Source organism: Antrostomus carolinensis, unplaced genomic scaffold (assembly GCF_000700745.2).
Source record: "Antrostomus carolinensis isolate BGI_N321 unplaced genomic scaffold, ASM70074v2 scaffold1586, whole genome shotgun sequence".
Lineage (NCBI taxonomy): Eukaryota > Metazoa > Chordata > Aves > Caprimulgiformes > Caprimulgidae > Antrostomus > Antrostomus carolinensis.
In genome coordinates this window covers 33053-50313 of record NW_010320975.1, presented here as the reverse complement: position 1 = coordinate 50313, position 17261 = coordinate 33053, and the positions used below count along the sequence as shown (strand labels likewise).

At 41.0% G+C, this 17261-nt stretch overlaps 1 protein-coding gene across 1 annotated transcript in view; it reads left to right on the top strand.

Annotated features, from left to right (window-relative positions):
• Positions 1 to 12227: 12227 nt before the first annotated feature.
• Positions 12228 to 17261, top strand: part of LOC104526311 (R-spondin-2) — a gene marked incomplete at both ends in the record, with an annotated part of 18615 nt that continues 13581 nt past the window's right edge. Inside the window, 2 exons of the mRNA XM_029085383.1 lie at positions 12228 to 12267; positions 17174 to 17261. The exon at positions 17174 to 17261 is cut by the window's right edge and continues 92 nt beyond it. Coding sequence (XP_028941216.1) covers positions 12228 to 12267; positions 17174 to 17261 — 128 coding nt within the window. The remainder of the gene's footprint in view (positions 12268 to 17173) is intronic.

Below are 17261 nucleotides of genomic sequence, written 5' to 3'. Positions count from 1 at the left end.
AAACACAAAGTGTTAAAAATTACTTTCCAGGTCACAGGTTACATTTTCAACTAGGCTCGTGTTGTTATGGTTCCTGCTAATATTTCTGGAGTTAGAAACCTGTCAGTGTTTCCATTTGGAGAGAGGGAGATATAGCTGTCTATAAAAATATGTTCCCAGCCAAAGCATGCCATGTGAGGTTGTTGCTGAAAAGCAATTAAAGTCTGGCAGCTTTGAAATTAGAGGCACATCAACAAGGCTGGGAAATCTGCTGTTTTCTGGCTATGCTGCACTCCTAGAAGTCAGGAAATGTGCAACAAGAGGTGTATGGTAGCTGTTTGGCGTCTGCATTTATGGGTCACTCAGTGCAGAATCAGGTCTGGATGGGTGATTTTGGTTTATGTTGATGTCTTCAGTGTCAGGTTTTGTTGTGCTCTGGATGTCATTTCACAAATTATGCTCTCGATAGATATTTTAACACCTTCTATCCATTTCCTAAATCTTTTGTGCAATTGGTCCTTTTCCTCTGGTTCACCACAACTTTAAGTAGCTCCAGCACATTCTTCCAATTTACAATGTCTCCGTGACTCGCCAGCTGGACTCCACACATAGCCTTGGTGCTCCAGGAAGGAAGACTTGGCATCAAGTGAGTCTGGGGTTAATGAAAGCCTGGAGTGGGAAGTTATAAAAATCAGATGGTTATAGTAATTGTAAGGGGCTATACGCTGAGTTTAATAGCTCCACAGGGAATAGTGATATATGAGGAGTGTAGGAGGAGAGAATGGGCATAGGAAGGTGCTATTATATATATAGATCCCTCTTCCCCCTCCCCTTTCATTCCCTCTTTGCAGGATATTTTATATCTTTTTGCCAGAATCCTAGTCTGACACAACTCCACTGCATCATCAAACAATCCCTACAGAAAGCTTGCAGACAAGGGAAGCTGTTTCCAGGATCCAGTCTTCTCTGGCTGCAATTAACTATATAAGTCCGATAATCACACATGATTTCTTTCTCCTGCATTTTCTGTGGTGATTCTAAATCATCTACTTTATCTTTTATCTTGATCAGATACTTATCTCTTTCATTTTATGTTCAGGCAGATGTGAGACAAGTTTTTTAAAAGGAAAACAGCCATAAAGTTAACATCACCTTGTATTTTGGTGCGCCCTGACTTCAGGGTCACAGTCACATAGGCCAGTGCTCCTGCTCAGATGGAAAGAGAGAGTAGCTGGAGGCAGGTCTACTGGAAAGGGTTGACTGTAATCACAAATTTACCATCACTGGCTGCACGAGGCAGTTGTGGTGAGGAGTTTCCAGCTCCACATGGAGGCACTTGCAGTCACTGTACGTATACATCTTAGTGCTCCCATCCTTCTCCCCTCGTAGAGGTGACACCAGGTCCTTGATCTTAGTGAGTTGGACTGTTGTGTTTTGTCCAGTGATCCCCAGTGTAAGGAGACCCTGATGTTACTTACTAGGCATAAGAGAACACTGTCAAAAGTGGGATCCCCCAGGGATTGATATTGGGCGCAATGCTGTTTGATATGTTCATAAGTGATCTGGATGATGGGATCAAGTGTACCCTGATTAAGTTTGCCGGTGAAAACTGAGTGGGGAAGTAGACACTTTGGAAGGCAGAGCCACCCTGCAAGAAGACTGGGCTAACAAGAACCTTAAGAAATTCAACAAGGACAAGTGAAAGGTCTTGCACCTGGGAAAACATAATCCAGGAGTGCAGCACAGGCTGGGATCTACCTGGCTGGGGAGCAGCTCTGTGGAAAGGGACCTGCAGGTCCTGGTGGACAACAAGCTCAATGTGAATGAATAGTGTGCTGCTGATGTGGCAAAGCAAGCCAGCAGGATGCTGGGTTTTGTCAAGGGCATCACCAGCAGAGATAAAGAAGTCATTATCACACTCTACTGAGCGCTTGTCAAGCCACACCTGGAATACAATACTGTATTCAGTTTTGGTCCCTGATGCACAAAAAAGATGTGGACAGGCTGGAGAGGGTCCAGAGAAGGGCCATGAAGATGATCAAAGGACTGGGAAGCCTGCCATGTGAGGAAAGGCTGAGAGAACTGGGTTTGTTCAGCCTTGAGAAAAGAAGGCTTAGGGGAGACCTCATCACCATGTTCCAGTATTTAAAGGGTGGCTACAGAGAAGATGGAGACTCCCTTTTTCAAGGAGTCATGTGGAGAAGACAAGGGGTAATGGGTCCAAGTTACTCCTGATTGGACCCAAGGAGAAAATTTTTCACAATGAGAACAATCAACCATTGAAATAATCTCCCTTTGTTCAACTACATTTCTTAGGTTGCAAATGTTTAGTTGAGACTTGAGGTGTCTCTGTACCAGTAATGGCTCCTTCTGATGACTTGTTACCCCACCAACTTTTGTCATCTGAATGTGCCAGCAAAAATTTTGTATATTCTTTGGAGCTATTTTGGTAAGCATTATATATTTAAAGATTAGTTGGTGAGCTTGGTTTTAAAATAAAAATGTCATGTTGTACTAAGTCAGATGACTTGGAGAAATCAAAGTATAACTCACAAACAGTTTTATTTTCTTCCATGCTCATAGAGAGTAACAGTTTTTTTGATCTAAACCCTTGCTTCTTCCATCTATCTGTTACATATATATGTATATTTAGTCTCTACTTATCAATGATGCAACACTTTCCTAAAGACTCAACTTTTTTCCCCTGAAACTGATGTCAGGTGAATCAGTCTGAAGGTCCCTGTTTAGTATGTAGGCTGTCTTCCAAACTGTTGGGCTTTCCTCAGCCTTCAAGCATTTATTAATAAAAAAAAGAAAAAAAATCTAGAAGGAAACATTAAGTTAATGTATTTAGCAACTGACTGTCTGTGATAGTTGCTTACTTTTTTTTTTTTTGCTTTGGCAAATGCTCTTGCATAGCTTCCTTTTGTCTGAATGGCAAACTTCTGATTACAGCTGTGTTATCACATTGGGTGGATACATCCTGCTTTATTCCAAACACGAGATGTAACTGTTAGGCTCTTTTGCATTCTCTGTCTGTTATTTTAAGTGTTAGAAATATGGTTTGTTATTCTGGTCTATATTCACTGTTGAGTTTGGGGATTTGAGGGTTTAGAGGGGTAGGGTTGGTTTTTTTTTGGTTGGGTTTTTTTTGACCCCTTTAGGTTATTTGTCAATTGTGTCTGGTTTTTAACTTATGCTATTTGGTATTTAAATCTTGTTTTTCCATCCTTTGAAGCTGTGCTTTAATACCACTTCCACATAGTATTTTTTTTTAGTCAGATTGGTCTTTTTTGCCCTACATTTTTTTTCTTTCGGTATTTGTGGTACTATGGCTTGTTATTCGTCCAGTAGAATATCCTTAAACAATTGCCAAATTTAACTCATCTCAATGCCTAATTTTTCTTTCCAGTCAATTATGCCAACAAGTAATTTAAGCTTGGCAAATTTGGCCCTTGCAAATTTTAAAATAATCACATTTCTGGCTTATGCTATGTTCTACTTGTACAGTGAAAATGTAGCCAGTCCAAAACTTACAGGTATATTGTGCAGCCCTGTGGAGAAGGACTTGGGGGTTTTGGAGGATAGAAAGCTGGACATGAAACGGCTATGTGCGCTTGCAGCCCAGAAGGCCAACCGTATCCTGGGCTGCATCAAGAGAAGTGTGGCCAGCAGGTCAAGGGAGGTGATTCTGCCCCTTTGCTCTGCCCTGGTGACATCCCACCCGGAGTACTGGATCCTGCTCTGGAGTCCTCAGCACAGGAAAGATGTGGACCTGTTGGTGGGTCCAGAGGAGGGCCACAAAAATGATCAGAGGGATCATTTTTGCAATGGGGGTGGTGAAACACTGGAACAGGTTGCCCAGAGAGGTGGTAGAAGCCCCATCCCTGGAAACATTCAAGGTCAGGCTGGACAGAGCTCTGAGCAGTCTGATCTAGTTGAAGATGTCCCTGCTCACTGCAGGGCAGGTTGGACTAGATGACCTTTAAAAGTCCCTTCTGGACCAAACCATCCTATGATTCTATGTCAACTGCTAATTTTTGATTATCACTTACCTGTTTTTTGCCTTAAAAGTTAATCTTTTAATTACCCCATAATAATCACACACATTGAGGTAGTGCTCTTTATACACAAAAAGACCCCACCTTATTAATGAAACTCTATATAGTGGTCTTTAAATGCTCATATCAGACATATCTCTTCTCGGATTTCTCCAATGCCAAAGTTTCCTGGGATGCCATTTTTCTTTTCTCATGGCTGATGGCTAAGGAAGAATTTATCCTGTTGTCTTGGGAGGACTGGAAGTCCATTAGTACTAATGTTTTAGTCTTGTGAGTGAGCTTTATAGCCATGGAGTTGCTGTGACACTAAAGGGTAATTGTGTGTCTGATGCAGAATACTGCCCCATCACCACTTATCAGTCTCACCTGGAATGAGGGGCATGGGTGAGATTTTCAGCATTTGAACATACAGCCTGTTCTCCTCAGTCTTGGTAATACAAAGTGGATGTCAATATCCAAATTCCCATTTTAGGAGTGTGATAGTGAAACCTCTGTTCTAGTGTCAGAGTAGGGCTTGTCCTTGTGGGGAGGTTCTCTGCTTGGAGGAGGCAGGAAGTTGTCACCTGTCCTTCTAGAAAGTCTCTACTCTTTTCAAAAGAAAGGTATCTCTGAGGGAACTCTTGGGGGTTTTTGTCGAGTGGTGGATGTTGTCTTGTGCCTTCCTGAACTTCATCTCATTTGAGCTGAGCTGCATTGCTACCTATGGGTCTTTCCCTCTGGAGAGCTTTTTACTCTTAAGATGGTTTACTTTGTGTTCGCTTCCAGCTATGAAGATATCATTTAGGTTCCCTCATTTGCAATTACAGCACATTTCCAAAATGCTTTGTTTCTATTTCATTCATTGATACTGTTGCCTCCCTCTGTGGGATGTCCTGTGAAAAGGAATATATCTGGAAATCCAGAAAACTTTCCATATTGCCGTGTGCTTTGTTACCTGTTCCTCCTCCATCAGAAGTGCCTTGCACATCATGTAGCTCAAACTGCCCCCTTCTTCAAGCAAGAAGTGAGATCTGATACTTCAGATACTGGTCATAGGACCACAGGATGCATCAGTCTGGAAGAGACCTCCCAAGCAGGAGATTGGACCTCCCTTACCAGTCTCCTGCTCAAAGCAGGGTCAGGTGTGAGGCCGGACCAGGTTAGTTGGGGCTTTATCCAGTTGGAGCTTGAAATGGTTGTGCCTTCCTTTACCTTTTCAGGAGAGTTGTGATGCCACTTGGAGTCCTGGACTTACTAAAACTGAGTAGCTGTTGGAGTAACCACAACATCCATCTAGCTTTGAATTTCCTTCCTTTGGAAAATGAGCAAGGGGAGAACAGTATCTACTTACTGCCTAGTGCTTCAATACAGAGTTAAAATAGGTTTAGTTGAAGCACCCCACCTGGGAGCTTGTAAATCCTATTGGTTCTCTAGTGCAAACATAATCATTGACTATTCTGTCAGCTGCTGTAGCTGAGGAAACGCAGTGCTGTGTCTGCTCAGTACCCAAATGGGTTTTCTCTACAGACTTGTCCTATCTACCTGGAGACTACCAGCCTAGTCCTCTGAAATACTGTGGGGAGTAATTTTACTTCTGTGTGGTCCAAGCTTCATTCTCAACCTAATGCCTAACCTGAAACCCATGTTGCCTCCATCAGGCTTGGACATCTGGCAATTCTGCTTGTACGGACCCCACTGAAGCTTTGCTTGGAATTGCCTTTCGCTCAATGAAAGGACCTGCACAGCGTTTCTTCTGCAAAACTTAGGATACTGTGAATATAACCTGCCATGAATCTGAAAGTTTCCTGCTCAGCTTCTTACATCTGAGGACATTCACTCTTCCAGACTATTCCCAGCTATCTAAATGTTACATTTCTTCATTCTTAGAGGATACCACTTTCTGTACCTTTCAGTTTAATAATATTTTTTAAAAGCTAAAAGTTCCATTTTCCTGCTGTTAAACATTTCAGAAAATTGGTATTTATGAAACACTTAACTATTGTGTTCGCTGCTGTATAAACTGGATAAATAAGGCGTGTTCTTCATTGTTAGAGATTTACAATCACAGTCAAATATTTATTTGTTTGTCATTTCCTTTACATGCTGGTTCCTGTTGTACAATAAAAATGTGATAGTAAACAATAGTTAAGCATGTAGTCATTAGTTTAGAGGTGCCTGATATAACAATGAAAATAACCACATAATCTTTGTCTGTTTATTTCTGTTGGAATTGGTGTATGGATTATCTAGCTTCGCAGTCCAGGTTTGATATCTATCACTTGTAAAATACATTGAACTTAATCTTCCAGGAAGTGAAAAGAAAGGCTTGAGCTCCTTCTCTAGCTACTATTTTTCTGTTCCTCAATCTGTTCTACCTTTTAGGAATTGTTCAATAAAAATATGAACTGGCAAAGTGAAATATCTTGCATTATACGTAAAGTTTTCTTGTATAGCATTGTACTTTGTGTCTTAAGTGGAGTGTTCTGGATCTTCACCTCTTTAGCTTTTGTGCTTCCAATATGTTTTGTCTTCAGTGGTTTGGGTGGATCTGGGTTTGGAACTGTGTTTTTGTTGGAATGCCTTTGCATTGGATCCCTGCAGTTTTCAGTGCTTGGAAAAACTGTAACTTACAATAGAAGACAAAGTAAACATGCCATCAAAGGGGAAAAAATTAAATCTCTGTTTATTCACCTGCATGTTAGAGATGAGTCTTATTCACAGCAGCTAGCTGAAATATTCTAGATATTGAAAGGCTTGGAAAAAAATGAATCTATTTAAATGCCTGGGACTTTGTTCCAATAGAATTTGGGTCCCAGATGTTGATTTTCAGCAGCAATATGCTGGATGAAGTTTGCTGTTGAATGTGCTATCAGATAGTGGCACACAGAATATACACATGGGGAAAATTAATTTCTGTGCATTTCTGCAATTTTGTAAGTAAGAAATAGGCTGTTACAACCTGTGCATTTCTTGATGACTCTAGCATGGGAACCTGAAATGGAAAGGTCTAAGACTATCATCCAAGTGACTTTTAGCCACTTGAGAGGTGGAAATAGACTGCCTTGTGGAATGCCACTGACCAGACCTCCCCACCAGCATGGCATTGTGATGAAAGTAAAGGAGTATTTGTATTTTAGTTTTGTTTCTCTTCACAGCTTCCACATTAACTCCATATATAGAGTTGGTCCAAGGTACAGTAAGTTTCTGGAAGGAGCATGACTATTTCTTCTGTATTAGAAGTAGAAGAACCAGCCTCTGACTGAGCATCTACTTATTCTTCCCGATGTGATTTATTTTAAATGGAAGGCAAATAGACTTCCCACTCAAAATATGCTGGGGAGCATGGAGGTTGTCACATACTGTCTTCCCTGCCTCCCTCTTCCTACGTACAAGGCCTAAAAGGAGCTCCTGGGCCTCATACATAGGTGAGAGATAGAAGGTAGAAATGAAAAAGAGATAAAGCCTTGGCTTTCAATTTTGATTTTCAAAAGCCTGTTTGGGAGGACACTACAGTTGGTGTTGAAAATTCCTGGTTCCTAATGTAGATGGTTTAAGGTTGGCTCTGTGCAGGCACAGAGCTACCTGTGCCAAGCGGCCAGGCTGCTCCATATTCACACCCTTTTACACTTCATGGTCTGCCAGAGAGCTGCGACTGGTGAATGATAAAGCAGTGACCTGGCGGGATGGAGCTGTAGATGTCCCTTCATTGAAACCAGCTGGCTATGCCACTAAGGCAAAAGAGCCCTGCCACTGCATGAAGGGCATGCAGGAAAGAGTCAGACATCGGGGTAGATCCTAGGGGTAGAGCAGACTGGGGGTCTGATCTGTCCCATCAGTTGGTTTGTGCGGTTTTCATCAGATGTAATTAATCTGTGCTGTTGCTACAGGTAATGTCTTGTGGTGCTTTACATACATGTCTGAATTGCTGGGGTTTGGGGAATAACCCTGAATCTCAGATGTGATTATTTTCTTCTTTTTAAGCAGTGGCTTTGGGGGATTTCTACAGTTTACTCTACAGACCTGTAGAAAGCTGAAAGTGTAATTAATGTAAATTCTAAATAAGATAAATAGGAAGACAAGTTATCCTTCAAAAGTATTGCATATTAAAAATCCTCTTAGGGTTTATGGTTAGAGTTTTTTGAGGTTATTATATATGAAGCTACTAGCATTGAATCAAATTATCTGAGGCTTATAAAGTATCCTAAATCATAAAACTGACTGATAGTTTATTTAAAGCTGATATCACAGATTCTTTTGCAGAGACTGAAGATGGTCGATAAGATAAAATAATTTTGAGATTTGTGGTAGACAAAACTGCCCACTGCTGTGCAAACAGTACAGCGATGGACATGTATTGGCCATGTTTTGGTACTGCTGAACTATGAGGTTCCTCAAAAAGCATCATTCTAGCAACTCAAAAGCAGATGAAACAGAGATCATCTTGCAGGGACTCTTAGTGTGGTAGTAACTGAAGCAGGTACTTTACAAATCCACAACTTGAATGGATTAAAGGAAATGGCTCATCTATTAGTTGGTACAATGCAATTTCTTACTATAGCTAAAGTAGATTGGCCTATACATTAAAACTCAGAAATGAGATTGGCATCATGCACATGAATGTGCATCATGTAAGACTTTTGAATACCAAATGTAAGTATTGGAGGAGGCTAGGTTTCAAGACACGTGACCTCTGAGTGGTATTTGCAAACTAGTGTGTTGGTAAGGCTTGGTTGGATGTTTTTTTGAACGGGCTCTGTATCTGGCCTGTATGCAAGAACATATGGGGAAGAGGGCTTTTACTTTTTTTAAATGATTTTACCTTTTCCTTGTCTCTGCGTGCTCTTTGTGCCTGTGATGCTTGGACCTTTTATCCACAGTGTTTCAAGAGTGAGTGTTGAATTACTCTCTGTAAGTGACAGCAGGAAGACCTAGGATAAAGCTGGTGAATCTGTGAACAGCATACAGCAATAAAAGCTAATATTTCCTAGGACACTGCAACAGGAGGTGGGACACTTTCCTCTCTGTATCTATATCTGTATTTGTTTTTGAGGATGGCAGGCGATGGAGTGGTGTTTGTGACCTGCAGCAGATGTTCCGTATTTTTTTTCCATCCAGTAGCCAGAAAGGACTTCCTATGCATAAAATTGTTAACAACGCTGGATTTCTGAACTAGAAGGACAAGTGCCATGACTGGGGAACACTGGGGAAATGGAAGAGGTCTGAGCAACGAGACTGATGAATACTGCTTCATTTTCAGGGAGAGAGGAACTGTACCCCAAGGAACTGAACAGAAAGAAATTGTGGAGGAGGATTCACATCAGAAGTAGAAGGAGGAAACAGCATTCAGCAGAGTTGAAGGCAGGTGAGGGCTAGTGGGCTGTGAACAGCAGACCGGAGAGGACAAAGGGAGTTAAATGTTTGCAGTTGATAGCAGGTATCCAGAAATTAAACTATGAGAGATACTTTGAAAGCTCTGAATGGCTGAATGAAGATAGATGCATTAGATACCTCTGTGACTGGCAATTCAGACCAGCTGGAAATAAAGTCAGTAATGTTCTCAAAACATCTAAGCAACAAAGACATCCTGAAGCCTACATACATGCCATTTTATTGATAAAGTAGGCTTCTGAATTTGTCAGTCAGTATGCAATGCTGATAATGCCTATTGTCACTAAATGTTGCAGAATATCTCAACAAGTAGGTGATTTCTTGAGAATTGCCAGGGTGATGAAGGAGAATAAAATCTAACTGATCTTCACAGTGATTTTGCCTACCATGGTGGCAGGGAAGACAGTACAGAAAATTCTGCAAGTATTCAGCTGGATAGCCATGTAGCAAAAGTAAAATATTTTGATTTGGAAGTGGAATAAAAGTCCACTGTCTTTTGAATATAGATAGAATGAAGAGTCTTTAGAGGCCTAGGCTAGAATAATCAGGACATTATATCAATAACAAGAGAATGAAATGAGCTGACAACTGAGAGTAGTTTAAGCATCAAGTTATGGTATTGAAAGTATAATGAAGACCTCCAAAGGAACTGAAGAAATGGTTTCAGAATAAGCAGGAAAAAATGTTCACTTATGAGCATAAATTTGAGATTTATACCAAACTCATTAAAGTGAAATACCACCCTATAGTTAGTCTGTCTTCAGAAGAAGAGTGGGGAACATGTGGGTTTTCTGAGTTGTGGACAGCTTCAGAGAAAATGATCCTGAGTGGTTAAGAACCAGTGTCCTGAGAAAGATAGCATTGGGTGATCTCCTGCGTAACTCAGAAAATGGCTGCTTCTTACCCAGAACAGTGCTGTATGTGGGAAGCGGTATAAAAAAATTACATAACACATGAAGGCTTTGTGAGAGTAATATCTAGGAATAGTAGAGAAGTTATATTACTTCTGTATTTGGCAATCACTTTTCCATTGCTGAGCTCTTTTTTTGGTGTCCGTAAGCCTGTTGATAAAATGGTAAGGGATTGATCAAAGGACTGGATACTTTGCCTTGCGGTGAGACATTCTGGAATCTTGCTCTGTTTATCTTACCCATGAGAAGGCTAAGACTTGACCTGATCAGAGTGTCTGCATTGGGGAAAAAAACATGAAAAACTGTTAACAATCTGGCAGACAAAAATGTAAAAAGGTTCAGTGGTTGCTATTTGAAGTTCAAAATTCCACTGCAGATTTTCAACAGTGAGAGTGATTAGCCCCTATGATATCTTAACAAAGGTTGTGGTGGTTTCCTTACCACTGACAATTTAAAAATCAAGATTGAATGGTTTCTTAAATGATATGTTCTAGTAAAGCACAAGCTCTGTGGCTGCTTTGTACAGGGCATTGGGCTAATTGGTTGCAAAAATCCCCTTTGACCTTGATTCTCTTAATTCTCTTAATGTAAGACAATGACTAGAGTCAAACTAGTCAGATTTTTCTTTTTTTTTTGTGGGGGGTTGGTTTTTTTTTGTTATTGAAGTTTTCTGTCCAAAACTTACACAGCTCTATTGAAAAATATGTGTTTTTCTTGGCCAGCTTCTGTTCATAGCCGATCAGATGGTTTTTAACTATTATGACCTTGCAGTCTTCCAGTGTTAGTGCACTGATATACTATACAATATTGGTGTACCTGTAAGGCTGTATTCTTTGGTCCATTCTTTGGTACCCTGAAGACATATGCCCAGTATGAGTATATTTCAGTTGCTTTTACTGAGATGTGTATGAGGTATCTTTTTAGCATTAATTGAATTCAGGGTTATGAAATCTACTCTTTCTGCAATACGTGCAGCTTGTAGTGGTCTTCTAGTTGCTTGCCTCCTCTGACTCCCATCTGCCCACCTCATGTTTGCAGTGATAAGTGTCTTGGAGACATTCCTGATAGAGCTGAACTCAAATCCAGTTACCAGCATTTGAGTGGCTGTAAGTTAAGGCAAGATTGTCATTAAGCTGGCTGTTGTACCAGTAAGCCCGGTTTCTGACTTCAGAGAGTTCAAAAGACCAAAGACACCCAAATAGTGATACAACGACCGGACAAGCGAGTAATATTAGGAACATAATGAGCATGTTACCCTGGCCCTCTACAGAGATGATGTTTAGGTAATGACTTTTTCTACTGCTTGTTTCTCTGCTGCACCCTCCTCTTTCTCCAATTGGTTTTGAATTATTTGTCCATTTCAGCCTGGTTTTTACCAATGAAAAAATACCAGGTTCTTACGGTGAGCTGAAGCACTGGGTTCAAAGGAGGTTTGTGACACCTAAAAAGGGAGTATACAGGACAGACACAAATTAGTAGCAGTTGTTGTGGTATGGGCTGCAAGACAGTAAGATCATAGGAAATCAAATGCTCTTAGTTCTCTTGCTTACAAAACAACTTGTATTCTTGTGGGAAACAGGCTAGACTCATTTTGTACTGTTGATTCTCTTGTGATTTCAAATAGTCATAACAATTCACTTAAAACTGCTTCAGCAATATGGCTTAAATACATTTGATCCAGACAAGAGTTAAAGTAATTAGCTGACATTTGATTTTACTTGATATGGATCCAAACCATGGAACTTTGAACACCCTTAGAGTTCAGAAGTGTTTCATTCAGTGTTTGGGTACTAGTCTGTGTTCTCAAGTAACCTTTTCAAACTTGGCAAATTTAATCTCAGATTTAAAATAAAAAAGGAACATAGGGAATCAGGTCTATATTTTTCCTTTAAATATAGAGATGCACTAGAGTATAGTTGCAGGAGCAGCAAGCAGAAGGAATAGAAAATGTGTTTTCTGTATAGAGGTGTGTGTTTGTATTTATGTGCAGTGTTTGCAACTGGGTACATACTTATGTGTCTGTACAAAACATTGCTCCTGCTGCAAGGACCTTACAATCTGAACAGACAGCCAGGGCAATTATGCTCTTTGAGACCCAGAGGATGGTGTTAACTTAGAGCATGTGTGTGTTTTCCGTTTTATGATGTGACGACAGCAGTGCTCTGACACTGGTTAACATTTGTGGGCCTTGTGGAAGGAGCAAGTTTCCATGAGGGGTTTGGCTGGAGGAAACCTGCCTGCCTGGCACACAGAGTTGAGGAGGGTGTTCCAGGCAGGGTTGAAATAGAGATGTGAGAACTGAGTAGCATGATGTTTTACATTGCATATCATGCAGCTGGTAACTTGGAATGTGATTGACCATGTTTTGTAAGCTTGTTATTTTTTCTTGCAGTCTAATACAGAAGGAAAAAGAAGAGGTTATGAAGAAATTCAAAAGGAAGTGTATAGATGTTTCTGCTGAGCACAGAGGCATTCACTTCCTCCTTCAAAGAGCAGTTATATGAGAATTGAAAAAGCTGGATGTGATAAGATTACATTGTATTTGCTGTGTTAAGAAACCAAGATGGAAAGGGAAGACTTTGGGGCAGTGGGGATTTTGTAGGATTTAATTACAGCCTGTGTACATAGGGGTAAAAAGAAAAAGTTAAGTTGCTATCTTGAAGATGGCATGCCTGCATGACACCAAAACCAACGCTACAGTATTTGATTTGTTAAAGTGTATGCTCAGTGGCCAAGTAATTTAGTAGAACATATAACGATTTTCCCTGCTTTGGGACAAGTTGAACTGACAGAAAAGTCACAGAAATCAGTATGCTTCTCATGAAGCTTGGAAAAGAATATAAGCAACAACAAATTGGAAGAACACTGATTCTGGGAGGTACACCTCACAATAACTTACTGAATGCAAAATACTTGGAAGTTATTAACTTTGGTGCCTAAGCAACACAATGTGAAGTTTTCAGATTCTTTCATAAAGTTTACTCTCTTATTACAGCATACAAATCCCATTTTCTCCCCTTACTATTGTACAATTCTTCAGTGATTTTTTTTTTTTTTTAACTAATGTGGTAAAGAAAGAAAACAAAAATATCTGATGTATTTTTAGGTTTTTATTATAACTTAGTAACTAGAAGAGCAACAGGGAAGATCATCACTGTATGACCTTTAAGTATCTGACCATCTTGAATGCTGATATCCAAATTCAATGTGTGAGTTTTCTGATCCTTCATTTAAGTAATAATACGTGTCACATCTGTAATACCTCACATCTGAATCTCACAATGTTTCTATGAAGGGGAAAAAATATAGGCATAGAAATTACAAATCATTTGTTAAGCCTGCTCAGGAGATAAAGGAGATTCTCGATGTCATGGTTTGAGGAACCTGCACACAAGTTAAAATTTTGGGATAAATATATACAACTTACAAAATTACTATATTATTGAACTCTTTCATAGGATAGCACAGGATCATTGAGAATCATTTTCTGCTGTTAGCTCCTTTTCATGGGAGAGTAGCTCTGTTCCAGCTAAAAACCAGGACGGTTATGATTTGGAAGGAGATAGTTCACTCCATAGAAGAGCATAGGGCTGGAATGACAGCTACACAGGTTGGACAGTCAAGGCTGAAGCCTGGAGTGAACTGGGGAGCTGGGTTATTTGATGTCAATATTGCGTAGCTGCTCAAGAGGGATATAGGGAAAAAATAAATCCTTGATTTGGGAAAGAAGGAACATGCTGTGCATGAGATCCTGCCTTCACGTGATTCAAACTCCAAAACCACTTTGAGTGGTGAATAAATGCAGGCATCTCACATCTTTACTTTTGCTTCGTTCCTTTTAATTCTTTTGTTAAGGTACAGGCTTCTCTGAGGAACCTTGAATAAGCTGGAGGTAGGGATTTACTGAGAGTGAGATGCAAAAAGACTAAAAGCGGGTTCAGAAGTCTACAGGATTGCCCACCATGTGTTAAGCAACAATTGCTTTGGAGTACATGGTCGCATACTATTTGATGTGGTTACAGATAGGCAATCCCTGCTGACAGTGAGATGAGGGCGTAGCTCATCATCTGTTTGTTTCTCTTCTTGTATGTCTTTGAAGATATGGATTGTGAATGAGTACAGTTGCAAGATGAACTGTAGGAAAAGTTGTATCTGAGGTCCCATGGGTAACAGGAGATGGGAACTGGATTAGGAGTATAAGGCAGTTGGTTTTCTAGGGTATGTCATTTCAAAGCGGTTAACAGAGAGCCAAAGAATCGTATGTGTAGCATAGAGGGTGAGTATGCTATTCCCATCAAGAAGATCTCACCAAGTGAGCCTGGACCCAGAGGATTCCAACACTCAGGATGTGTCCGACTGACTGAGCTGTTTCATACCAGATTGCTTGGCTTCTCATCCTGCGTGCCATCCACTAGGATTAGTTTGTCCAAGATCGGAGTTGAATGCTGTCATGCTGAACTTGGAGAGGCTTGCATGGGGAATGCAAGCAGAGAGGGAGTGGGAATGTGGTGTGCAGATGTGTGAAGGTGAGAGTAAAGCTTATCAGCTACTGGTTCCAGAGAATGGTGGGCTTTTCCTTTTTTCTTTTCCCAGCTTTGCTGGTGAAGTCGTCCATTGAACAACCTCAATTATCCATCCATACAAGGTAAAAGTACCAGAGTACTATGTTAGGGTGTGAATACTTTAAAATATCTAAAAATATAACAATTAAACATAGTCCTTGCCCTTTTGGCCAGCTGCCCTCAGAATGGACTCTATTAAAAAGCTCTCTAGACCCAAAAGACACTTTTCTTGTGTTGCATAATATTTTTCTTTTGTTTCCAGTAAACCAGGTTTAAACTGGCAAATTTCTGTGAAGTCCTGTAGCCAATTTAATATTTAAAACAGACCTGTTAAGTTAATGCTGGTTTCAGGAATGTCTTGAGCCATCCTTCCTCCGCTAACCTGCTGTGCTGACTCAGCGCCTGAGGAGTTGACAGCCCATGGGAACAGGGGAGTGTTCTGCAACTCTGCAGAAAGGCAAGATAGTAAAAGCTCATAAGGGCAAAGAGTGATGCATCTAAGGTTTGTGATGCAGTGTGGTAGTTTGACCCACAGTAGGACCATGCGGTCCCGCATTCGCTCCCCCCACCCAGTGAGATGGGATGGGAATCACAACAAAGGGGGCACGGGATTAGGAATGAAGGGCAGGGACGGCTCACTCACCAGTTATGGTCACGGGCAAAACAGGCTCAACTCGGGGAAGAAAAATCAATTTAATTCATTGCAAATCATCTGAGTAGCACAATGAGACATAACAACCACATCTTACAACATCTTCCCCCACCCCTCCCTTCTTCCTGGGTTCAAATCACTTTGCTCCCAATTTCTCTACCTCCGCCCCAGCAGCACAGGGGTCAGGGAATGGGGGTTCAGTCAGTTCACCTCTGCCACTCTTCCTGGCATGAAAGTCCAGGAATAAGAGGTTCCAGACTGAGCTTCCCATGGAGTCATGGACCTCTTTGGGCTCAGCTCCTGGCTCTGGCATGGGGGCATCCATGGGCTGCACATTCACCCCCAACTCTGAGGGTCCATCCCCGCTCCAGCAGCAAGTGACTCTTGGGATTCCAGTTCCAGTCACACTTGCCCTCAGGCTCAGCTTCTCTGCTCCAGCGTGGAGTCCTCCATGGGCTACATGTGGGTCTCTGATCTGCTGTTGGATCTCCGTGGGCTGCAGGGGACTTTGTCTTCTCCTACTTCATATGGTAGAACTGGGTGTGGGTCTCTGTCTTTTCCTCTGGCAACGAAGCTCTCTCTCTGTCTGTCTGTCCTTTGTTTAGGCCAATGGTCATCTCTGTTCAGGTCAATGGGCTCTCCTCCAGGTTCACCTCCACCTACTTCTTTTCAGGACAGTCCTTCCCCTCACAAATATGGATTCACAGAAGCATTTCTCTAGTGCTCATTGGCCCAGCCTGGGATGGGGGGTCTCCACCTTGGAGCCAGGGGAGCTTCTCACTCTCACAAGGTGGCCTTTCCCTCACTACCAAAAAAACGCCCCCTTCCCCCTTGCCCCAACCCAACATGTGCAGTATCAATCAATGAATTAAAAAAAAAAAAAAAAGGAAAAAAAAAAAGAAAGAAAAAGAAAGAAAGAAAGAAAAGAATAGAATTAGTTGAAGGCACAGCAGCTGGTGACCTAAAATGGTAATCTGCACTAAACGCTTTCCTTTAGCAATGTCTGTACATATGGTTTTCAGCCCATTTTTGGGTAGAATCGTGGGAGAAGGACTCTAGAAGTTAAAACAGCTTCTCTCTTTTGGAAATAATCAATGTTCTCGTTAGAAAGACCAATAAGAGAATGCAAGACAGCTGTTCTAGTACACTGAGAGCTATGGGACAGCATACAGAGAGATTGCTACTCTTAATATTGCTCTCTTTTCAAGACAGAAGTTGCATGAGTGTGTTTTCTGGATTTCCATAAACATATCAGTCCAGGTGCATATATCAGGATGCTCTTATATTTTGCTGCTGTTGTGTGCTTATGGGCTCAGCTTCAAACTAGAATTCAACGCCTGGGTTTTACTTATATTGTATCACTGGACTTCATATAGCTTGGTCTCTGCTTGCCTGTACCTTTATTTAAAAAATGTGTAAATTCACTAAGTCACCCTATATGCAATTAAAAATATAGAGATTGCATTTCTTTTTATTCACTTGCCAGTGCAGATGTACGAGAATGAGTACACTTTCAGAACCTTCCTTTCAAAACTACTTGTAATCATGCGGTAGATAAGTAACACTTTAGAGGGAAGAAGACCTCCAGTCAAAATAATTTCCAAATGATCTTAAAGTGTAATTTATCTTCTTATTTTGCAGCTAGCTATGGACCAAATCCAATTTGCAAAGGCTGTTTATCTTGTTCAAAGGATAATGGGTGCATCAGATGCCAACACAAGTTGTTCTT